Source organism: Nannospalax galili, unplaced genomic scaffold, assembly GCF_000622305.1.
Source record: "Nannospalax galili isolate Female #2095 unplaced genomic scaffold, S.galili_v1.0 scaffold278, whole genome shotgun sequence".
Taxonomy (NCBI): domain Eukaryota; kingdom Metazoa; phylum Chordata; class Mammalia; order Rodentia; family Spalacidae; genus Nannospalax; species Nannospalax galili.
The window spans coordinates 13057897-13082781 of record NW_008347536.1 but is presented as its reverse complement, the minus strand read 5'-3'; the positions used below and the strand labels follow the sequence as shown (position 1 = coordinate 13082781).

At 50.6% G+C, this 24885-nt stretch overlaps 1 protein-coding gene across 6 annotated transcripts; it reads left to right on the top strand.

Moving 5' to 3' along the window:
• The first annotated feature begins 486 nt into the window (after positions 1-486).
• Positions 487-13378, top strand: Tsku (tsukushi, small leucine rich proteoglycan). 6 transcript variants are annotated; one of them, XM_029568848.1, is made up of 2 exons: positions 487-509; positions 10884-13378. In XM_029568848.1, the coding sequence occupies exon 2, from the start codon at positions 10892-10894 to the stop codon at positions 11954-11956; it is 1065 nt and encodes a 354-aa protein (XP_029424708.1). In that variant the 5' UTR covers positions 487-509; positions 10884-10891; the 3' UTR covers positions 11957-13378. The 6 variants fall into 6 exon arrangements, with proteins under 6 accessions (XP_029424708.1, XP_008842439.1, XP_029424707.1 ...); XM_008844217.3 differs by lacking the exon at positions 487-509 and adding an exon at positions 1383-1520; XM_029568847.1 differs by lacking the exon at positions 487-509 and adding an exon at positions 1469-1492.
• Positions 13379-24885: the final 11507 nt, after the last annotated feature.

Here is a 24885-nt window from a genome sequence, read left to right as displayed (position 1 = left end):
CCTCTACCTCCCCAGTACTGGGATAACAGGCAGGATTATAAGTATGAACCACAGTTTCCCCACTCCTCCCTAACCAGTAGGGCTCAGCCCTGTAACTCCCCAGGGCCACACAATAATGTTGACCACAGAAGAGGGTCTAAATGACCACTTTTTTTTCAAAGTAGCTGCTTTGATTCCGCTGCCCGAGGATTCCCTTTTTCCTCAGGCAGACACACACATACAAGTCCAAGCAAATTTTTTGTTGTTGTTGTTTTAAGTAATAAGGAAAAATGGAACAAAAAGACTGAATGTAACAAGTCTGGGCCATGGCAGCAGAACATTGCCCAATTTCTTTACCCAGAGGCCCTCTCTGAAGTGGAGAAGTCACTGGGAGGTCCAGAACCAATACTAAAACTTCTTCTAGCCCTTTACTGGCAAGTGCCTGGTTCCAGAGGTTGGCATTGTCTGGGTGTCGGGGCTGGGAGCCTCACACAGGCCTAGTTTCCCACTTCCAGGGATTCCTATACCAGGTAAATTCTCTCTGCAGTCCTCCAGTTTTTCAAGTTCTTTTGTATGCTTTCTTGTCCTTCTTAGCAGAAGCAGTGGCTCAAGAGGATGGACTGCAAAGAGGGATAGACCTAAGCTGCTTGAGTCACAGAGCAGTTTCCCTTCTTGGAAATCCAGTTGATGGTTCCCTCCAGGAAAGAAATACAAGTCTGTTAAGTCTGCTGCTTTCTCGAGTTGTCTGTGAGCTTTTCTGCCTAAGCTGCCTCTTCGCCTCTCTCCCCCCTCTCTCTCTCTCTCCTCCCCCCCTCTTTCTCCACACCACACACATACACACACACACACACACACACACACACACACACACACTCACTCACACAGAGACCTCTCTAGACTTTTTTTAATGGAGGGGTGGAGAATTTGAAAAGAAAAAGAAACCCTCATCCACCCAGTCTTACCAATAGCTGACTCCCCACCTCCATGCCTCTGGGCCTTTTTTTTTAATGGGGGGGGTCGGAGAATTTGAGAAGAAACCCCCATCCACCCATTCTTACCTACGACTCTCTCTCTCTCTCTCTCTCTCTCTCTCTCTCACACACACACACACACACACACACACACACACACACACTCCAGCGACCTCCAGATGTTCCGACCACGCGGCCATCTGCTGAGATTGCTCCGGCGCTCAGGGGGAGGCAGAGGGGGCAGGGATCCGCGATGCAGGAAGCTGGGAGAGGCCTAGTGGAGTGGGCGGGGGACTGCGAACTTTTGAGACGCTCCCTAGGGTGGAACCCGGGCTCAGCGGGCGGGCGGGGGGCGGGGCTGAGAGAGCGCCCCTCAAGGCTGGCACTTTGACGACACTCCCTGAGCCTCCTGGCCGCTGGCCTGTGCAGCCACTGAGTTGCCTGCCCCAAGAGCCCAGTAGCGGGCGGGGACAGGGGACGGGGGGCGGGCCGCGCGGTGCAGAGAAAAGTGCCGGCTCCCGGGCCAGCGCCGGGCCGCCTAGGTGAGCGTGCCGAGGCGACAGCTTCCAGGTGGGTGCGGGTCCCGAGGCGCCGCGATCCGCGTGCGGGCGGAGGTCCCGAGCCGCGGACCCCACCTCGCCGCCCGATCTCGCGGGCTGGCTGGCGCGAGGGGCGGGGCTGGGTCCCGCCGGGATCCCGCAACTTTTCCTGGACCTCGGGCGACAGCGGCGCCGCGTGGGGAGCCGGGACCTAGGGGAGAGGGCTTCCAGAAGACAAAGGCTCTGCCCGGGGCCCGGGGGTGGGGACCGGCGCCTCCAGGGTCTTTGTAAGGACACGTGCGTCTCGAGGTTCTGGGCTTTTGTGGATCTGGGTTCGAAGACTAACATATGCCCGTGCCTTTGTGTGTCACGGCTTTGCACAACTGTCTTGTGCCCGTGTCCCCGTTTGGCAGCCTCGTATTTGATTGTAGAAAACGGTGGGCGCCCCGCGAGTGTCCGCACGTACGTGGTCTGTGCCTGTCGACGTGTCTGGGTTGGGTGTCCGTGGGGTGTGTGTGCGCTCGGAGAGCCTGACGCCGCCCAAGTTCCTGGCGCCCCTGCTGTCCACCGGTCCCCCGACCTGGCTTCAAACTTTTCTCCGGGTTCCTCGGGCAACGCCTGCTGGCAGCCCTCCCCTCTCTCACCTCCGGAGGTCCTCAGAGCCGCGAGGGGATGGGATAGGATTGGTGGGTGGGGGCAATCGGCAGTGTCTGGGACTGGCCCGGGCCAGGACTGGGCGGAGCGTGCTGGACACCCGTACCGGACCCGGGTGGGAGGAGGGAGAGAGGCGTCTGGTCAGGACTCTGGCCTGAGGCTTGAGACCCGAGAGGAGCGCGCTGCGGGAGGTTTTCTGCCCTGCGCCTCTTGGAGTGTGTACGGGAGGCCTCCCTGCTTGGCGGAGAGACCCGCTCCACTTTGGGATATGCTCTGCCCTTGCACGGGACCCCAGAGTAAGCGGACCAACCCTCCGATCTGGTAGGTGTTGGCCACGTCTTGTCCGAATCCAGGCCTGCTCGCGGCCCCCAGCACGCAGACCCCTGGTTGGGCTACGTGGAGACGGGGCCTTGCACACACATAGTAGCGAAGCTACGGTCAGTGGCCCATGGTAGGGCACCGGGCGGCTGAGGCTAAGTCATTCCCGCAAGGCTGGGATGAGAGCACCCCGGCTCCATAGACGGGATAACTAACCAGCACAGCAACAGACTGGCTTAGAGCAGTGTCCGCCCACACTTAGCCAGGCCAAGAGGTGACTCAAACTTCGATCCTTTCTTGCTCTACGCTATCCCTTTGGATAAGTCTAGACTTGCAGGGTCCCCGAGAGGGAGGGGCTCAGCCCTGCCGAAGCTTTTGATCTGGGGTGGCAAAGATAACCCTAAAGGTCCTCTTCCGGCCTCTCCACCTGTGTCTTTAACCCAAAAACTTTGCCCAGTGCTACCCACCGGTGTGTGTGTGTGTGTGTGTGTGTGTGTGTGTGTGTGTGTGTGGTGGGCCGGGAGCAGGGGACAACACACTGGCCACAAACAGGAAAAAGGCAACCGTTGGCCACTATGGCCACTTTCAGCTCTGGTCCTTATCTTCATTCTGGAAGGGGGGGAGATGTGGACAACCTCTATTTTCTTGCAGCTCTGACTGCTGGAGATTCCAGAGCCTGGACACTATTGTGTATGCTGGGCCTCCCTGCTGACTTGACCCATTCGCAGGCATTAATTTGTTCCTCAGAAGAGAAGGCTATAATGCAATAGTCTGGGAACTTGAGTCCACAGGGTTTCCCCCCCAGCCCTGCTTCACTGACCCTGTGTAAGGGCAAAAGGTGATGAGTCCAAAATGTCACTTTTCTTTTAAATGACAGATTGACAGATGGACCAGGGGACAGAGTTCAGGCCAATTTTCTTCTTAATCATAACTTCTAGTGCAAAGCAGAGGCAATGTACTTGCACTCTTGTTTACCATCCTTTCTCAGGGAAATGAGGCTGGGAACTGGGGAGACTTTCTAAAGAGGGCTAGGCCCAACCTGGAGGTCCCCAGCCAAAGCAAGTTCTAAGACAGGTTCCATAGGAGCAAACCAAGGGAAGGGCCTGGCAGAGCAGGCCACTCTGATCGATATTCTCAAGTCTTAGAATACACAGGAGAGACAGGAAGGGCCTCCTGCAACAGATCTAGGGCTCCAGGAATAGGAGTTGCCCAGAAGCTGGGAGGAAAGGCAGGGGCTGAATCATTACCTAGCATCACTTCAAGCTGGGAGTTGACCTGCCCACAGAGCGCTTCTGGGGACCCAAACAAAGCAACACAAAGTCAGATTGATGGTTGTGAAGCCTTCCTTTGGCTTTTGGATGGTGCTGGAAACTGGGAGACTTATCTGTAGGCAAGATACTGCCATGTCTTAAAGTCAGAAGTTCCGGACTTGGGGTCTCCATGGCTTCCTAGCTCTGTGGCCTGGGACTTGTCATTTCACCTATTTGATTCTCAATCCCCCTGTTCAATGAATACTGACTCTTGCACTGCTGATGTGTTATGAATGTTATATAGCATAATGAATTACTACTTGTGCTTATAGGTTGAGGTGCGGTTTCAGGATGTCTGATTACATTATGTGGACACAAGCAAAGGCTGAAACAGCATGGGCCCAGATCCTAAACCTGGTTTCACCACTTGACAAAGCCCTGAGTTCCAACAAGCACCCAAGCAAAAGGAGGCCTCTCTGCTCCTGACATTTTACTCTTCTGGTTTCCTCCCATCTGCAGGGCTGGGCCCCGTGCTAAAGAGGAGATGGACACAGGTATACAGACATGCATAGCCCAGGTGACCCTTTGGAGGATGAGGGGCATATTAGACTGGAAAGGCCTCACAGAGCAGATACCTTTGAATGAAACAAGCAGAAGTTTGTGGAAGACAAAGAGGGTGGCAGGGGTAGGAGTGTGGAGGGTGGGCTTCATCGTCTTTGTCAGAAGAAGCAGCCCCTTCAAAAGCAGAGTTCCCGGGGAGTGGCAGGCCTTCAGCCTGAGAAATTGTCTTTGTGGAATAGGTTTTAGAAGGGGTGTTGTCATGGGGTCCTGGCCTTCTTTTGGGAGCTATACTCTAGTACCCAGCATGGCAGTAGCTAGAGGCAGGGGCAAAGGTACTATACCAGGTCTCCTGAATTTGACCTAGGCAGGATGAGAGGATGAAGAAGAGGAGAGACAGGGACCCGCTTGCCCAGGGATGACTGCTAAATTAATGCCAAGCCCTCATTTTGTCTGAGCACTGCTGTTTCAGCCTGCTTTGATCTCTTTGACCTTCCCAGATCCCTGAGGAACATGATCAGGACCCTGAATGGTACACAGTAAAAGAATCCAAGGCCTCTGGGGATAACTTTTGGTTCTTCTCTATCCTGTGTGCCTGCCTTGCCTTAGCATTCTCTGACCCTGCCATCACCCATCAGGGGCAGGACTGAACATGCAGTGAGACCTGCTCATGCTAGCCCAGGCTGAATCCTTTTTCCTGAGTAATCAGTACAGGAACTTGCTAGGAGCAGTACCAGGCTTCTCACCATGTTATAGGACCAAGACTCAGGTCCCCACAGCATGTAAAGCCCTGTATCGTTGGAGCCCAGTCTGCCTGTCTGCAAAACCCCTTTCCTTTGCCCCAGATTGTCTCCTATGTTGTCATGTGCTGCTTCATATTGATGGGAACTTGACAGTTTTCCAAAAGATGATCTACTAGAAGGAGAAAATAGTATATTGGATCTTGCCCACCTCCCTATAGATGGCACTCCTTAGGTGGGAGAGTGCTGAGCTTCTAGGTTCCATCTGTGCCAGAGATGTCATGAAGGATACCAGGTGCTGGGTTTGGAATACCTGGGTTCTAGGTCCAGTCTTGGTCCCCTCACTGGCTGTATGACTTTAGATTAATCACTGAGCCTCTCTGGCCTCTTTAAATAGTCATAAGACAAGTAAAATGCCATGTGACCATCTAACCTGTTTATCTTGCAGGGTGACCAAACATAATAGTTGAGGGTGCATGGAACAGGCTGAGGTGTCCTTTGGTGACAGTCATCTACATGCCTGATACATCTTCATATAGTACCTGCTATGTCCAGGCCCAGTGCTCAGCTCCAGGGTAAAAACAAACAAACCAAACAAAACTCTCCCCCCTCCCTGCCCACAAGGGGACAGGCAGATAAACATGTCTTAATAGCCCATCACCAGCTCTAAGCTGCTGTCCACACTGTTGAAGTCAAACAGGAACCCTGAGTTTGAATCTAACATGTTTGGGATTGAATCCCGGTCTAGCTACTAACAGGCTGAATAGTGTCCCACTGTTGCCTGTGCAAGGGGGTAATCATCACAGTTAAGGATTGTGGTACAGCAGTGGTGACATGCATGGCAAGCTGGTGTGCTTGTGCAGATAGGTGACATTATTGATTTTATAGGGAGAGTCGGCCCTGGAGGCTCTGAGTTTGTCTCCAGAATTCTTTTGGACTTGGCTTTCCAGAGCTAAGTGGTCAAAGGGCAGGATACTTGTGAAATTTCTACCTGGGGACTTTGTTAGAGTCAGCTTGCTCGTGACTAAGTGGGGTGAGGTTGGAGGCCAGCTGGGGTTGAAGAGCAGCTGGTTAATGCAAAAGCCTGCCTCAGGTAGGTGCCGGGCACCAGGCCAGCCTGAGACTCAGGCCCCTGCCCACCTGGCTCTTGTGCCAAAATCTCCCCATTGAAGTTCTTAGGAGGATCTGAAAATTCTGTGGGTCAGAAATGCTATGGTTCTGTGCCATGAACTGGCAACTGGGGCTGGTAGGTGTGCTGGATAGCTTTAGTTGTCAACTTGACACACCTGGTTAGAGGGAACCTCAATTGAGGAATTTTCTCTATTGGATTGGCCTGTGGCCATGTCTGGGGGCATTTTCTTGATTGTTGAGTGTTATGGGCCAGCCCAGCCCACTGTGGGCAGTGCCACCCCTGGGCCTGTATTGTATTAAGAAGCTAGGCTGAGCACTGGCCAGGGAAGCAAACCAGTAAGCAGCTATCCTCCATGGTCTGTGCTCCAGGTTCCTGCCCTGAGTTCCTGCCTTGGCTTCCCTTGATGATGGACTGTGCTTGTAAGTCAAATAAACCCTTTTCTCCCCAAGTTGGTTTTGGTCAGTGTTTTTTCTCACAGCAATAGAGAAACTAACTAGAACATGGTGGGAGGGCTGAACTTGAACCCCTAGTCCCAGAGAGGTATTCCCCAGAGGAGGAGGATGGTTGGGACCTTGCCAACAGACATCAACAGTGTGTCTGAGAGGTCAGTGGACCTACCAAGAACCTGTCAGGTACCTGGTACTACATTTGGAAACCTGGGTGGGAAGAGATATAAAGAATGAAATGATTGCAGTAAGTTTAAAATCATGATCATCATTGGCCACCAAGGACTTACAAAGTGTTTCACATTCTGTCACTCCATTTTCTGTGATCCTCACATCTTGTTCTTGTGGAAGACACTAAGACTCAACCAGTAGGCAGGGCTGGATTCCCAGCCACTCCCAAGTCCAGCAACTGACCCACATGGCTTCCTTGCTGGGCCGTCTGTCTGTGGTTGCCTCTGCCAGGCCTGGCTTTGACCCCAGTGGGAGAAGGGATGCATAGGTAAAGAAGGAAGGGCTTTGCCCTAAGCTACTCACACTTTATGTTTGGAATTTAATTTTCTTAGAAGCTGCTGAAGGCCCACTGGTAGCCTGAGGTGTGAGGGGCCAGGAGGGAGGGGTGCTGGGAGCCTATGTGGACAGAGCATGCTTTGTGCTGCCAGCCAGGCAGGGACAGGATGTGTGTGATGCAGGGAGCAGTGTGAGGTGGCAGGTCCCAGCTCCTGGGACTTGCTTTGCCACTGCCTTGCTGCTGATACTTCACTTCCCCTCTGGGCCTCCAGCTCCAAGCCTGGAATTCTGTGTTGTGAGCCCTGTGAGCAACAGCTGAGCATTGTTAGGGAAGTTGTTAGAAAAGTTGCTACTCTGATAACAAGGAGGGTTCAGATCCCAGTTGGGGCTCAGGCAGGGGAGGGAGAAAGTGGCCCCCAGCTTCTAGAGGCCTAGTGCCTGGGGCAGTTGGAGCTCTGTAGTTTTAACTCAGAATCTAACAGGGCAATGATGTGGCCAAAGCTGTGTTATGTGGGGAGAGCAAACTTTCCTTAGAGTCACTGTGGACTTGACAGTGTGGACCCTGAGTAGCTTATAGCCAGCCTTGTAGGAACTGCTGTGTCCTAAACCATGGCTGCATGCAATTTCTAAGCCCTGTTCTGCCTTGTGTTCTTCTCTGGATGTCTTTTATCTGCAGCTTGGGATTTATGAGAGATCCCTTTCCTCCCCCAGCTGTCCTCAGTGGCTACCTGTCTGTGTTGCCCACCTGTCGTCTGCATTGCCCTTCTCCCAGGGTATAGCACAGGTCCCTGGATGGGAATGGGGCAACGTTAATACTGTTACACAGATGAGGAAATCAAGGCTCTAGAAATAAAACTGAGAGTCACAAAGACTCAAATCTCCCGGGACCAAGGTATTAGTGATCTTGACATGAATGGGTGTCTGTCCCGATATTCTCACCCACTCACACCCCAGCATGGCTTAGCTCAGTGCTTTGTGCTTAGTAAGTGCTTTGTTCAGCTTTAAAATCCTGCAACTCGGGCTGGTACTAAACCCCTTATTGTGAAGATGGGAAACAGAGGCTCATAGAGAGGATGGGACATGACTAGTGATCAGAACAGTCCAGGGAAGAGCAGTGACTGAGACCCAGGGCTCTCCTCAGGCACTTATCCCTACACATAGTTGCCCTCTTGCCTCCCTGTCAGCATCTTGGAGTTTGGTGACACAAGATAGGGGGCCTTGGCGTCTCCATCTTGGGGGATGGGGGAACTTGGTCTGGCATCTGCCTGGACAGACAGAGCAGCCCTGACTGTGTACTTGTCAGTGTCCTGGTTGTGCTGCGCATGTCCCTCATGGGGTCTCCAGTTCTTACAGCAGCTTCTCAAAGAAGGAATGGTCCTCTCCATTTCATCTCCCCTGTAGTGTCCCCAAACCATACTGATTAGCAAGAGACTCTTTGGATCCTCTAAATGGGGATGTGACAGCCTTACAGGGCAGCCTTGAGGACTGGATGAGAGCCTCTGCCTGTCAACTGGGTGTTTCCCACTAGAGTGTCTGAGCCTAGGCCTGACAACAGGGGCCCTGGGAGGTGCTCATCGTGAGAGCAGAGCAAGGGTCTGGCCACGTGTGCATTTACCAGCCAAGTAGCCCAGGTGGGACTCCATCAGCAGTCCTGTGCCCTTTACCTCAGCATAAGGACCACTGACTAATTCCAGATATGCCAGGGAAAGCTGTGCACAGCTCTTCAGGGATGCAGCATGTCTCAGTGGGGTTTATTGACTTATGTGAGGAGGGCAGGGCAGATTGCTGCCCTGTGGTACAGAGGACAGGGCTGGGGCCCAGAGGAGAGCAGCATTTGGGCTGTGTTTGCCCTACAGGTTACATAAGCTGGAGTTCACAAGAAGCCACTCGGCATTTTGTGGACACATTGTACAATCGCCTCTGGGAACCCAAATCACCTCTTGTGGCCCTTTGTGTAGTTTGTTTAAATCCCAGGCAGGGATATAGGTGCAGATCAGCTTGCAGGGGGCGGGGGGTGCTGGTGGTGGTAATGAACTCTTGGTGAAGAGCTCCAAGAAATAAAGGAGGCCTAAGGCAACCTAATATTTTCCTCTTGGTGCAGACATTGGAACGCTCTGTCCTGCCTTGGCTGGGACCAAGCCCAGGATGCACCTGGGCTGGATTTAATCCTCAAATTGGCCTATACAAAAGAAAGGGGTGGTCAAGGAGGGACCCAGGGGTTGGATAAGAGAGAAGAGCCCCATTTGTCAGGGCTAAGGGCAGAGCCAGAGTGCAGATCAAGTGGCTGCCCCTTTAAAGTTTCATGCAGGGCCAGTAATGCTAACCAGCTGCTCCCTCTCCACCCTCCCCCCAGTCCAGAAGGTGGGCAGGCCCTCACCCCACCTACCTCACCCCTATTCCCTTCCCTGGAAGGCCAGGAAGGGAGACAGGCAGGAGGACAGGCCACCCAGATGAAGAGCCTTCTGTCTCCTAGCTGAATGGCCACTGTGTGGGGGAGGAGTAGCCCCAGATATCCATTTAGAAGTTCTCCCTCTATAACCCTCTGGTTCTCATGCTAATATCACCCAGCACCCATTCCCCAGGATGTTCAGTGGGCCTGAACACGAACCTTGAGTCTGACCTGTGTGGATGCATGCAATCTGCAGGTGTGACAACATTTACATAGTGCCTGGCATATGTCACAGTTTCTGTTGCAGTTGCACAGGGGGGAACTGAGGCCTGAAAGGGGAAGTGGCTTGAGTTGTAGCATATGTCCATACAGAAATCCCCTCCTAGACCCTACCCCATGCTCCCCACCAGGCCTGCTGGAGGTAGGAGACAAGAACGGAAGAACTGAGTGGACCTGGGACTAATCCGCCCTGCTTTTGTGTTAGTTGGTGAGGCACTTGTTCTCTCTGAGCCTTTGTTTCTTCATCTGTGCAATGGGGGTAACAAGCCAGTTGCCTGTTCATAGTTAAAGGAAGGGCCAGGGATGTGTGCCAGCCATGTCAGCTGGTGGTAGGGTGCAGGCAAGGGGACAGGGGCTGGGGGTAGTGAGTGTAACAAGCCTATTTGAGAGACTAGACTCTGGGTCCCCAAGTAGAAGGGAAGATGCTGATGCTGGAGAAACAGTCACTGCAGGGAGAGTGGGCTCAGCCCCCTGCCATGTGGCAGCAGAGAACCCTGTGCTTAGCTGTATGTCTGTGCCGATCTCTAACCCTTGTCAAGGCTCAGCTTCCTCTTGGTGAAATGGCTACAGGAATCTGCCTTGAAGATGCTTGTGAGGGTGAAAGAAGACAGTGCCCTGGGATGGTCAAGCCAGCACCCAGCCTGTAGATCTCAGCAGAGGTGAATGGAACTCCCAGGACCTCTGCACTGTGACGCTCTCTCTAGCAAAGTCTAGGTCTCCTGCAGCCCCCCAGCCCTGGATCAGCAGATAAAAAGAAATTAGCCAAGAGACCATCTGGGCCAGTGGCTTTCAAAGTAGGATGCTTAATGCCTATGGAAGGCCAGGAAAACTCCAGGTGCTCCCACTTCAGCCAGAGCAGGCTACTTGCATCTGCCAATCCCATCCAAGAAAGGTTTCTACTGCTTCCATTTGAAAATCCATTCACCTGGCCTAACCCTGTCCTCCATACAAATGGGGCAGCTTAGGCCAGAGAAGAACAGGGACTAGGAGTTAAGACTACTTCAGGAAGACATAGAAGTGACACTTCTAGCTGTGTCCACACACATGGGCTTATGCCTTATAGGATAGGATAAGAGTGTCCAGTATATTCACCACCCCCCCACCTCTGGCTCTCTCTCCAGCCCTCACCATGCTGTGGTCCCTGCTATTGCTGTTGCTGACTGTGGGTGGAGCCCAGACCACCAGGTCATGCTTCCCTGGATGCCAGTGCGAGGAGGAGACCTTCGGCCTCTTCGACAGCTTCAGCCTGACTCGAGTGGACTGCAGCGGCCTGGGACCCCACATTGTGCCCGTGCCCATCCCCTTGGACACAGCCCACCTGGACTTGTCCTCCAATCGGCTGGAGACCGTGAATGAATCGGTGCTGGCAGGACCAGGCTATACCACACTGGTTGGCCTTGATCTCAGCCACAACCTGCTCACCAGCATCTCACCTACTGCCTTCTCCCGCCTGCGCTACCTAGAGTCACTGGACCTCAGCCACAATGGCCTGGCATCCCTGCCAGCCAAGGTCTTCACCAGCTCCCCTTTGAGTGATGTGACCCTCAGCCACAACCAGCTCCGGGAAATCTCAATATCTGCCTTCACCACCCACAGCCAGGGCCGGGCACTGCACGTGGACCTCTCCCACAACCTCATCCACCGCCTGCTCCCTCATCAAGCCCAGGCTAGCCTGCCTGCACCCACCATTCAGGGCCTGAACCTGGCCTGGAACCGGCTCCGTGCTGTGCCTGATCTCCGAGACCTGCCCCTACGCTACCTGTGCCTGGATGGGAACCCTCTGTCTACCATCAGCCCAGGTGCCTTCACGGGGCTGGCAGGCCTCACTCACCTGTCACTGGCTAGCCTACAGGGTGTTCCCCAACTAGAACCCCATGGCTTCCGTGAGCTCCCAGGCCTGCAAGTCTTGGACTTGTCGGGTAACCCCAAGCTTAAGTGGGTAGGACCTGAGGTGTTCTCGGGTCTGGGTTCACTGCAGGAGCTAGACCTGTCAGGCACCAACCTGGTTCCCCTGCCTGAGATGCTGCTCCGTCACCTCCCTGCACTACAGAGCGTCAGTGTGGGTCAAGATGTGCGGTGCCGACGCCTGGTGCGGGAAGGTGCCTACCCCCGGCAGCCTAGCTCCAGCCCCAAGGTGATCCTGTACTGTGGAGACACCCAGGAATCTGCTGCCAGGGGCCCAAACATCTTGTGACAAATGGTGTGGCCTGGGGCCACGTGACAGACTGCCGTCCTGGGCTTGCTCAGGTCCCAACTAACTTATATTTTAATGTGCCAATGCCGGTGGGGAATCGACAGGCCTAAGTGGTGTCATCGAGACAAAGCTGTGGTTCTGGGATGGCTTTTGCACCTGTGGCCAATGCCCAGTAACAAAGTCTGCCCCATTGTCTCAGTTGCCCACTTCCCTGAGCTATAAGCAGAGGGATTTCAATGCCAAACCAGACTCTGGTCCCTTCTTGCATCCTGCCCCAGTTGTCGCTAAGTGCCTTCCCTTTTGCCTGGACTGACCTGATCCACAGTGGGAGAAAGGTGGGTGGGAGCCACCACTGCAGTGCTGACTCAGGTCCACTGAGTTGAGGGTCCCCTTGGGCCTCAGGAGCTAGTCACCTTTTCTGTGCTCTGGACCTATGAGGCCACTTTTCCTTTACTCATGGAATCCTGGGTAGAATTTTAATTATAGAAGGGCCTAGAGAGAAAATCAAATCTACCTTCTTCATGAGACAGATGGGAAAATGAGGCCTAGAGCAGCAAGCCTGCTCATCTGAGATCCTACAGATAGGTGTGACTAGAGCCCAGCCTCCTGCTGAGACTGGGGGCTCTGCACATTCCTGTCATCTATCCCCTTCCACTCCCTTTGCTGGGTGCCCCTTGCTGTTGTCTGTGCCCTTTTCTCATTATCCCCAGCAGCAGCAACAAGGTAAAGATCACAGAGGTAGGCCTCTAGGTCCAGTGGCCAGCCTTATGGCATGAGCAAAGTGAGCCCACCTTTCAGAGCCTCAGGAAGCTTGGGATGTATCAGTCCTAAATCTGTCAGTTTCTTACTCTGGGTGGGAGTCCCCCATCATCAAGACTGGAAGTGTGCCCATTTTCCCCCAAGAGACACTGCCTCTAGATGCTTCCCTAAGAAGTTCAATGCAAGTTTGACCATCTGACTGGGAGCTCCAAGGCCCCTTGTGGTCTCAGTGATCCCAAGAGCCTATCTCACCTTACCAGGGGTGTAGTAGAAAGAGTCAGGGTCTCCCATCCACATTATGCTCCACCCCCAGGGTTGCATCTCAGCTTCCCAGCCCTGGGTTCTTTCCTTTGTCTTCATTTTATGTGTCATTGCCTTTTTTAATGAACCGTCACTTTTAACCCCCACCTCTGCTGGCAGAGGATGGAAACATGTCATTTGTAAAAGAAGAGAAACATATTTGTTCACTTTTGTAATACTGTGTCCTGGGCATGTGTTGGGGGTGTTGGACAGAAGTTAGCTATCAGTGGCCATGTGAGCATTGGGGCTGGTCCCCAAGATACTCAGAAGGCAGTGAGTGCTTTGTCACCCCCACCACCAGCCCAGCCCGACCTGACTGATCCTTGGTTTAATAAACACGTATGAGTTCTTTCCATCATTGAACCAATGTTCACTGACAATCATTGGACTGGGGTTGGGGCTGCAAGGATGAATTGGGCCCCACCATGGGCAGCTTATTATCCTTGAAAGGCCAATAATGTTCCAAAATTGGGGAAATATGAAGCCACATGGGAGGGAGTCACTCAGGTGGACTGGCCCTCTCACTGCAGCCTGTACCCTATCCACTTTCTTCATTCCTTATCTGTGCCATCCCTCATCCCACTGTCCATCCACCCTTAGCCAAGACCTTGCTGGGCCCTTGCATACCTCTGCCTCAGCTCAGGCTATTGCTGTGGAACTCTATCCTTGCCCCATCCCTGCCCAACAACCCTTTCTCACTCAGGAGATCCAGTCCCTAACTCTGAGAAATTTCCCCAAAGTCTCCTTCTACCTTCTGCCAAATGAAGTAGTACTTTTGGTCATCCTTGGCATTTAAGCTGTCATGGTACTCCTGTTTGCATACCTCCAGTGACAACTCAATTCCAGCTCCCTGGGAGTTTGTCAGGAGGTTAGTCCTTGTACCTGGCCAGTCTACAGAAGTATCCATTACCATCATCACCACCAGCAGTCTGTTGCTGATACCTACTCCATCCCAGGCCTGGCACTGAGTTGCAAAATGAACACCCTGGGGTCTCTGCCCCAAGGTGGGGGGAGGGTGGATTCCAGTTCTGGGATGGGACAGGGACACACTAGATCTCTAGCTGAAGAGAATCTCAGAGCCAGTGAGAGCCTGTAGTAGGTCTATATGGCTCAGGATAAGTAGATCAGTAGTCACTTTTAACCCCCACTTTTAACAAGGAAGCTGACATTTGGGAGAAGTCATGAATGAGGGGTCAATGACACAAGAGTCCAGAACATTCTAGTGATGGGCATCCATCCAAGAAATTTGCTGTTCTTTCCAATGAGGTCACCACAGAAAGATTTAGCAACAAAAGACCCTGAGCCTAGGCTGGCACCTGCCCATCAGTGTAGGAAGAACTGAAGCATTGGGAGGGTTCCACAGTTCCCCGTGTTCCCTCAGTTGGGGAAGTGGGCAACCCTGTACACAGGTAGGAAAGGCTTAAATGAAGGGATGGTAAGAGCAAGGTACTGTCACTGGATGGCCCTGGGCCCTTCCAAAGCTGTGCTTGTGGAGGGATTCCTTGAAGCCCTTGACACAGAAATCTTTATAAAGATAGGAACAGAGCCTAGAGGGACTTCAGATTTCAGTCTGCCGCTGAAGCTGAGGCTGGTGGTGCACACCAGTAATACCAGAATGCCTAAGGCAGGGCCATCAGCTCCATGCAGGTCTGGGCTACATAGTTCAAGGTAAGACTCTGTCTCAAAAAACAACAAAAACCAGCAATAAACAACAGGGCAGGGCTGGAGCTCTTGTGAGAATGGGACACCAAGGCCATCAGACTGCCAGCTCATTTGTTGAGATGAGACATAACTACACCCCTAACATAACCAACCTCTTGCCTCCCTTGGACCTGAAGCCTCCCAGGTAGAGTTCCTGACAACGTTCCATGCACCTTTCAGCCAAGTGCTGAGGCATCTGGCCCACATTGCCACCTCGTGGCCACATAGAACCCCACACCTCAGGTCCCAGCCAAGCAAAGCCAAGGGCAGCTGGCAACAGTACACTGTGCAGTTTGCCAGGCCATTAGCTGCTTCCTACCAGCCAGACACACTCATTAGGTCTTAGTCCTCCCTCTAGAAATGCTGGCCCCTAGGGTGAGGGTATAAGAATATACAGAGAAGATTCTGTTTTAAATTCACAGGGTTCATCACAAAAATATCCTGAGTTCATCACAAACCAATTGTGTGACTTTTCTGAGCCTGGAAAATGAGGGAGAAAATAGTCACAAGAACAGGAAATGAAGTCACATTTGTACAGACCCAACTGCTGTTCCTATCACAAAATAAGACACCCCAGAAATGCCCTTTCTCCCCTCCTCACAACTGTGCCAAGTACTTTTGTCACCATACAAATGAGGAAACCAGCCCAGGGCTGGCTTCATCCATCAGGTACCATCAGTCCCTCATTCCTGCTTATCATCGCCCATGAGTGGAGCCACTGCATATCTGAGGATCAAAGAGATGGGGGGCTCCTCTGAAACTCCAAAAAGCACTGAGCTTCTGTTTTTTTGTTGTAAATAAATTGGGGAAGTTATATAACTGTAAATATCTCCTGTCAGACCACTACGTCTCAACCCTAAAACAGAGAAGGCCAAGGTCAAAGTCACAATCCTTCCCCTTCCTGTCCCCCTTTCACAGATGGGGAGATGGAGGCCCAGAGAGGAGCAGACACAGGTCCCATGGTAAGTGGCCAGGATTCTGTGCTTCAGAACTGACTATATAATTACAATGAGCATGGGGGTTGCTTGTTCAAAAATGATTAACAATTCCAAGATGGCAAGAAGAGAGCAGAAAAGCAAACACGGGGTTCTTCTAAGACCCCACTGTCCATGAATTCACCCTGCTGGGCTCTGATCACCCCATTAATAGAGTTCAAAGAAGTGGGGATGCCTGGTTTTGGCAAGGATGACCCGTCGGAGTCTTCCAAACACAGGAATTCCCCTCAGTTTTACCAGGCCCAGTCCCTGCTTTCTCTATACTGCATGGCTAAAGGGCTTTCAGAAAAAGCAGTGGCGAGGCAGAAGCTCTACTTAAGTGCCACCAAACCAGCTCACAGAACATTTCTTTGGACAAGAACACCAGGGATGTAGGAGACGAGGGCCCACCACTTGTTCACTTCATGTGACGTTCACTCATGCATAGTTCCCTCCAAGGGTGATGTCTGTAACAGCAGAGGTCATTTAAGGCTAATGTGGCCTTGCCCATAAAGGGTCAATGTTCCTTGTTGGCTAATGTTCACCAGAAAGCAAATGCTGATCCTGTCAATGACAGGTGTGGATCAATGACCAGTATCTAGAAGATGAATATGTCCAGAGGTGGCAGTGTCCACCATACATTGCTGCCTAGTGCCCCAGGTAGCAACTGCCACTATGCCTTGTGCTCAGCACCTAACATCCATCCACAATTCAACTTCTAGCCACAGGAAAATGTCTATCCAGCTAAGTCACGTGCCCCTCTTGATGTTTCCATTTGCTTATTTTATCTTGCGTTTATTTAAGAACTACTGGTTGTGCTTAGGGGGCTTATTGTGTTTGTTGGGCTTGGAGGGAAATTCCTTCTGTATTTATTCTCTAATTCCCAAAGCCATTTATCATGTTATGTTGCACATTCATTAGTCAAAATGTTCTGAACTGGGTAGACAAGCACACATTTATGTTTCTTGTCAGATATACATGTGTCTATGTACCATGTACATGACTATTATGTGTATGATACAGGAAGATGCAGAAAAAGAGAAATTGGTTGAAGAACAGGGTCTGTCTAAGAACAATTTTCTAATTAAACTAATTAAATTAAAATTTTTTAGAAACAGCCATTTTCCCTAAATGAAGTGATAAGTGGACGGGTCAACTCTCGCTGAGGTGAAGGAGAGAAACCCTACTATGTAACTTTATTTTATTCATTTATTTATTATTTTTATTTTATGTGTATGAGTGTTTTACCTTCATGTATATAAAATGTAAATGCACCTGTGTTGTGCAATGCCCACGGAGGAACTGGAATTATGCATGTTTGTTAAGTGCCATGTGGTTGCTGAGAATGGAACTCAGGTCCTCTGCAAGAGCAGCTAGCGCTCTTAACCTCTGAGCCATCTCTCCAGCCCCAGAAAAAACCCTTTTTGAATTCAACAAAAGCAGTTCAGGGGCTGGAGAGAGGACTCAGCAGTTAAGAGTTCTGGCTGCTCTTGTGGAGGACCTGGGTTTGATTCCCAGCACCCACATGACAGCTCACAACCAGCTGTAATTCCAGTTCCAGGGGAGCTGACGCCCTCTTCTGGCATCTTTGGGAATTGCACACACAGAGCACTTACATGCATGCAAAGCACTCATACATATAAAATATAAATAAATAGATAATTTTTTAAAGTGGGGTTCTGGCTGGGCATGGTGGTACACACCTTTAATTACAGCACTTGGGAGGCAGAGGCAGGCCGATCTCTGTGAGATCAAGGCCAGCCTGGTCTACATAGTAAGTTCCAGACCAGCTGGGGCTACAGAGTCCCTGTCTCAAAAAACCTCAAAATAATAATAATAATAATAATAATAATAATAATAATAACAGTGACTCAGGGCTCCTCAGCAACAACTCCCAGGCTCCAAAAGAAGGTGATCTAGGCTCAAAGCCTGGCATTGCTAAGTCTTGGGGAAAGCCATCCACCCTCCCTTTTAGCCACAGTCCCTCTTCTGTAAACTGGATCTATGGTGGTTCTTCTCAGGGAAGTCACTACTAGCAAAGTACCTACCATGCTGCCTATAATGCAGCTAAGTGCTTCAGCCATGAAGCACTTTTTCCTTTGGCCAAGTTTATAAGCCTGCTGATGTTCAAATTTTTCTGACAGAGTTCCTTCAGGGCCTGTCAGCTCCTAGTAGACAAAGGTATGGAAGGTGCTATGTTGGGGACTTCCCTGATTAGGCTCAGGGGCCACAGATGGAATAGCTGACCTGTTGGACTTGAGAGAAGTGGGGAGCCCTGTCCTTTTCCTCTCTGAACAGCCTCACCCTCTTCTTGAAACCCTGTCATTGCTCTTTGGCTTAAGCAGTGACAGAGGTCTCTCCACAATAGGCAAGGGCTCAGGATACCAAAAGTGTCACTGGGGGACTGGAGGTGAGGTGTCTGGGTTGGGTGTGTAAATGTATTACTTCATGGGGCCAAAGAGGCACTTACCTCACTATCAAAGTGTGTTATCCCCAAAGACGCTTTCTAAGGTAAAGACTGAGATGCTGGAGGCAAGATGGCGAGGCCAACAGAGAAAGTGGTGCAAGGACATGGTCATGTACATAGGCCATCAGTGTGATATCCCCATTAAACTAGTGGCCCCAGGAACCCCTGGCTCCTAGTATTCACACCCTGGCCTTCACATTCTTGAATTTGAGCTGGGCCCATGAATTTGATCAAGACAATGTATTTTTTGTTTTGTTTCATTTTTAAAAATTTGGTCTGAGAATATAGCTCAGTCACAGAGTGCTTACTAGCAGGTGTAAGGCCCTAAGTTCAACTCCCAGCACCACCACCAACTTCTTTAGTTATTTCTGTAGAGGGGGGAGGTATGTGCATGCCACAGCATGCATATGGAGGTCACAGGACAACTTTTGGTAGTTGGTTCTCTCCTTACACCAGGTAGGTCCCTCTGTTAGGCCTGGTGGCAAGCACCTTTACCTACCATCTCACTTTTTTTTTTTTTTTTTTTAGCCAGGTCTCACTATGTAACCCCAGCTGACCTAGAACTCACTATGTAAACCAGACTGGCCTTGAACTCAGCAGAGATCCTCCTGTCCCTGCCTCCTAAATTCTGGGATTAAAGACTTGTACCACTATGCCATGCCCACCCATGTTTCATTTTTGAGACAGGATCCGATCCCACTTTGTAAATTATTCAGACTGGCCGAGAACTTGCCATCTGCCTGTCTCAGCCTCCCAAGTTCTGGGAGTACAGCCATGTGCCACCATGCCCAGCTCAGAGTAATGTACTTTAAATGCAGGACAGTGTAAAAGCAGACCTGTGCCAGGCTTGTCTTTAATTAATTTATTAAATTATGTATATGATACCTATATGTATCATGCAGTGCCCACAAAGTCAGAAGAGGGTGTTGGATCCCTTGGAACTGGAGTTATGCATGGAGTTAGCTAACAAGTAGCTGCCATGTGGTCTGGTAATTGAATTTGAGTCTTTAGCATCAACAGCCAGTGCTTTTAACCACTGAGCCATCTCTCCAGACCCCTCCCTCTTTTTTTTTAGACAGGATCTCATTAGGTATCCCTGGCTGGCCTAGAACTCACTTTATAGACCAGGCTGGCCTCAAACTCAGAGATCCACCTGCCCCTGCTGGAATTAAAGGCATGCACCACTACGGGTGCCCCACCCCTGGCTATTTATCTACTTATTTATTTTAAATTTGTTCTGCAGTGCAGGGAAATGAAACCCAGAGCCTTGCACATGCTAAGAAAACTTTCTACCACTGAACTATGTATCCTCAGCTCAAGACCTACATCTTAAAAAGACCTGGTTTTGCTTTCTAGGAGCCCTGGACTCTGTGGACAAAGACTGTTGAGGCTATCTGGAGGGGCCCAAGATCACATGAAAAGAAAGAGAAACTTCAGCCTCTCTCCCAGCAAGTTGAGGACCCCAGCTGAATGCATGCCAGTGAAAACCAAAGCAGCCCAGCCAAACAGCTGAGCCCAGCACCACTGAAGAATCAAAAACAGATAACATGGCTATTGTTCTAGGCTATTTAAATTCATAACCAGTTCGACCCATGTCAGAGTCTCCACATGTCCCCAGCCTGCTGCCCCACTCCTGCCCTTCTGCTAAAGTAACCATGGGACAAGGGTGGCTGAAGATGTAAAGATTCCAGATTAAAAAAAGCCATGCCCCGCCTCCCCCGAGCCTGGTGATTCTCCCTTCTTCAGAAGTCACTTCTAGCTGGTGTCTAAAGTGTCTCAGGGGCCATCTCACCTGGGAGCTCACCTCTACACGTTTGTATCATAATCACACTGCAGGCTTGACCCACCCCTGCCCCCAATCCCTGACTGAGCATCTGTTACCTTTGCACATTCCTTCAGTCTCCTCTCCCTGCCAGGTTAGTCTAAGTCCATTGTCCTGTTCAGGTGTCTTTGCCTTCCCCACAGGGCTTTCTCATATCCAGGTCTCCCTGAGGGACCCTGAAGCTAAAAGGGGCCCAATAAGGGGTAAATGAGAGCAAGTCGGGGGAGGAGGAGGAGAGAGAAGCTGGTGGGAACCCAGAGGCACTCCCAGGGGACCCAGACAAAGAGAACATTTCTCTGTGCTTCTCATGGACTGTGGGGAAAGTCATACTTAGCTCAAGCTTTCAGTACTCTCTGGCCACACAGGCACAGACACTGTAATCCCCCCAGCCTGCTCCACCCTCCAAAACCCATGAGGCTGACCTGTGAGGCTGGAGGGAGGGGCAGGGCTCTGGTTTCTGAGCACACTCAGGAATGGGTCTACATATGCCTTCCTACGATGACATGTTGTAAAGGAAGATGGGGGCTGGGGGCCAGTGAGTGCTTCATTGTCCTCATACCCCCAGCCTAATTAGCTTCCTGCCTCAGATCCCATGCCACCTCCTCTGGGAAGCCTTCCCTGATCACCTCCACATCCTCAACCAGGCAAGATTATATGGTCATCTTCTGTGCTAGTCCAGGACCTGATCTTCCCAGCAGAGTAACATTTATTTTTTGTTTTATTTTTTTGTTTATTTTTCCAGCTTCTACTCTATTCTGAGGAGAGAAACCATGACTACCTTATTCCCTAAAGAGTCATTAATACTCAGGCTGAGGCCTGGTACTTAGGCAGGTGGTGATGTGTGTATGTATATACATATTGAATTAATAAATAGGTCTGTTACTGATGGTTAAGTGGAGGCCTAGAGAGCTTAAATAGCTTTCCCAAAGCTGTACAGCAAGCTTATGGCAGACACCAGTTCTTGAGGGGCTAGAGAGATGCCTCAGCAGTTAAGAGCACTTTCTGCTCTTGCAGAGGACCCAAGTTCAGCTCCCAGTACCCATGTCAGGTGACTGACAACAGCCTGTAACCCCAGCTCCTGGGGATCTGATGCCCTCTCCTGACCTCCGCAGCAACTGCATGCACATGTGTATACCTAACTACACATAAATAAAAATAACTCAAAAAAAAAAAAAAAAAAGAGAGAGAGAGAGAGAAAAGAAACCAGTTCTTAGGACTTTAAAGTGTCTGCTCCTGTTCCTCTCCAGTGGGAGTCCCCCCTCCCATCACTCCTCTTCCCCCTGACCAGGGAAGATACCAAGAGCCTCAAACAGCAAATATATTCCCCATGATCTGCAGTTGGGCTGGGGCAGGTGACCCCAATGTGCTCTACCTCTGCCTCTCTAGCTCCTTGACCTGTACTCACCTCTGCTCTTCCTTTTTCCTGGTGATGAATCATTCTTTGTCCTGCACTCCCCATCCACAGCCCCATAGGCTCTGAATGGATCCCACCTCAGAGCCCAGTTCTTTCCCTCAGCTGTGGAATGAGTCAGCCTGGGAGACGCTAATGCTTCGTCCCATCCTGAGGGTCTGGGAGTCCTTTAAGAGGGGCACAAAGAAAGCCATGTGTTGCGGCTTGAATGAGAAATGTCCCCAGTAGGCTCATGTATTTGAACACTTAGACCTCAGTTGGTGGAACTGTTTGAGGAGGTTATGGAACCTATGCAGCCTTGCTAAAGGAAGAGCATCACTGGGGGTGGGCCTTGAAAGCGTGCTCTCTCTCTCTCTCTCTCTCTCTCTCTCTCTCTCTCTCTCTCTCTCTCTGCGTGTCTCTCTCTCTCTGTGTCTCTCTCTCCCTCTCCCTCTCCCTCCCTCTCCTTTTTCCTCTCTCTCTCCCTCTCCATCCCTCCGGAGCTCTGCTTCCTGTGTGTAGATGACAATGTGAACAGCCAGTTTCCTGCTCTTGTGGCCATACCGTGCCTTCCCTGCCATTAATGGACTCTATATTCTTGGAACCATACTCCAGAATAAATGGTTTCTTCCTTAAGTTGCTTTTAGTCATTGTATTTTGTCACAGCAACAAGAAAGTAATTCATATACTGTGTTATCAGAGTTGTTAAAGTCAGAGGCTGTACCCTGGCATCCCCAAAAGCTAGGCTCAGTGACCTATCCTCAGTGTGCAAATTAAAGGGACATAATAGTGGAAAGCAGAGAAAGATTTCTTTAATGTGGTTATATTGGGAAGAGGAACAAATAAAAGTCTAGTGACCAGCCCCCAAGTCCATTTGTGGGGGGCTGATATGAGGTTTGGGTTTAAATAGAAGGCAAGAACCCCCAAAACTAAGCAGTTCAGGTCAAGGTGTGGTCCTACCCATCACTGATCCATCACTGTCTCTGTTCCAGTCCCTCCTGCAAGGTGGTTAGACAAGCTGTGAAAACCATGTGAAATCTCCTCCTGGGAAAACAAGTTCTTCCTATGTTAGCACCAGGACCTCAAGCATTTTCTTTTCTCCCACCATGAGACTCCTGGGAAAATTCCAATTTCTTGGGGTCCATTTCACTCATCTGCTAGCCAAGGGAGGAAAGCAAGTGTCTCTTTAGAATATCTTCTTTCCTGCCAGGATGGTCATGCCGTCTCCTGGCTGTCTGCAGCAGGGGTCCAGGGCACAAACCCAGAGAGAATGCTGTCACCAGTCACCAGAAAGGCCCAGAAACCACCTTATTCTTCCAAATGTTCCACAGTTTAACCTCAGTGTTACATAATCTTTAAACTTCCCCATGTATGTAAGGGGAGGTAATTTTCAGATCTTAAAACAAGCAAATCCAGATGATTCTACTGCATAGCTGGACCTGGGCAAGGCTTAGTTTGCACAGATGTTATACAACCTTCTGTGAAGAATGCCCGGCAAGGCTGTCACCAACCCTGCTCAGGGGCTCACACTCAGCAGCCCTCATCCAAACAACCCTCTTCCCTCTCAGAGTGATTTGGGTTGAAATGGAAACAAAAAAAACCCAACACCAAAGGAAACCAGAAGATGAAAGGAGAGAGAGAACAACAGGAGGGGAGGGGAGGGGAAGAAAGTGGTTCTTGAACTCACAGAGATGGTCCGATTTCTGCCTCCATCCCAAGTGGAATCTCAAGGAAAAAAAAGAGGAGAGAGAGAGAGAGAGAGAGAGAGAGAGAGAGAGAGAGAGATTCATAGCTGGCAAGCCAGCCAAAGACACTTGCTTAGGTGTGGCAGGGGCTAATTTGGTTTTAGGGGCAAGCCCTTTCTCCGAGATACCGGTGAGAAATAACAAGAATACAACTCTCTGACAAAGGCGACAGGATTCTGAGAGTGGCTCCATGGATTAAGACTGCTCAGGGCTCTGCTCTCAGTGGACTATATTCCTTCCCAATGAGACCCCACAGTAGCTTTGGAGCAGGCTGGGACGGGCCAAACCCAGCCTGGCCCCTTGACTCCCCACCTCATGAAGGAGCCCGAGGACAGCAATACAGGTAGCAAAGTGACCCAGGAACAAGACCTGAGTTCCTCAGATCCGAGGAGATAGCAGGATTAGAGGAAACCTTTCCAGAGCTGAGCTTCTGGCCCAAATTGGAAGGGAATCCCGGTCTCTGATTTGTCACGGAGTATGAGCCCGCCAGAGGGCACTGTAATCCGCACTTTCTCCGTGGCTCCTCGACTCATCCACCAGCTTGCTTTCTGCACTCCTGATTAGTGGAGGCAAGAGTTGGGGGTGGATCCACAAGACAAGAGCAAAGGGCAGACTCAGAAGAACCCATCTAATGAGCAGTGACTTTCCACAATCACCAGGAACTCGATCACTTTCACATCGTCTTAAAGGTTTTCAGTCTCTGTGTTTCACAAAATTTAAAAAATATTAATCCAGCGCCCCCTCCCCGAGTAGTTTATTTCCTGTGCCCAGACATAGAGATGGGTACTGAGGAGAGACCAGTGACCAAGGCAAGGTCCCTGCTGTCCTGGAGGTAGATGTCTAGTCGGGAAGGACTGGAGCATTAGCCATTGGCTGGGCATGGAAGGAGGGCCATAGTTAGGGCTGCTTGGAGGACACAGTGGACAGAGTAGGCGAGACGGCGCCCATAGCAGTGGCTCTGGTCTCAGCGCTCACACATTTGAGCTGAGACCTGAATGAAGAGATCAGACCAGCCCTGCAGGACATTTGTAGGACGAGGAAATTCAATGCCAAGACCTCATGCATTTGTGAGTGGGGGTGGCAGGTAGGTGGGTGCCTGGAAACCAGTATTGCCTGTTTTTACAGTAGTAAAAGCATTAAAAGGGTCTATAGGTTCAACAGCATAGCTGTTTAAGTAACTTATGAAACATATAAGGATAGACTGTTGGCCAGCCATAAAAATTAAGCCTCCTATTGGTAAAAACAAACAAAGCAAACCTCTTGAGTCAAACCTCACACACATATACAAAAAAATCAACTCAAAATTAATCATGGACTTAAGTGTAATAACATGAAGTTATACATGAAATTATATTTTTTTGCGGTGGCAGGGGGATGTTGAGACAGGGTCTCCCTATAGCCCCAGCTGGCCTGGAACTCCATATGTAGACCAGGCTGGCCTTGAACTCACAGAGAGTGTTTTGCTTCCCAAGTGCTAGGATTAAAGGCATGTACCACCATACTGGGCTTTGAAATTATACAACTTTTTTTTTTTTTTTTTTGTCTTTTTTTGAGACAGGGTCTCCCTGTAGCCCCAGCTGTCCTGGAACTCACTATGTAGACCAGGCTGGCCTTGAACTCACAGAAATCCACCTGCCTCCCAAGTGCTGGGATTAAAAGCGTGCACCACCACGCCCAGCTGAAATTATACAACTTTTAGGGAAAAATGTAGGAGAAAATTTCTAACATCAAGGATTAGGCAAATGAGCTTTTAGACTTCATACCAGAAGAA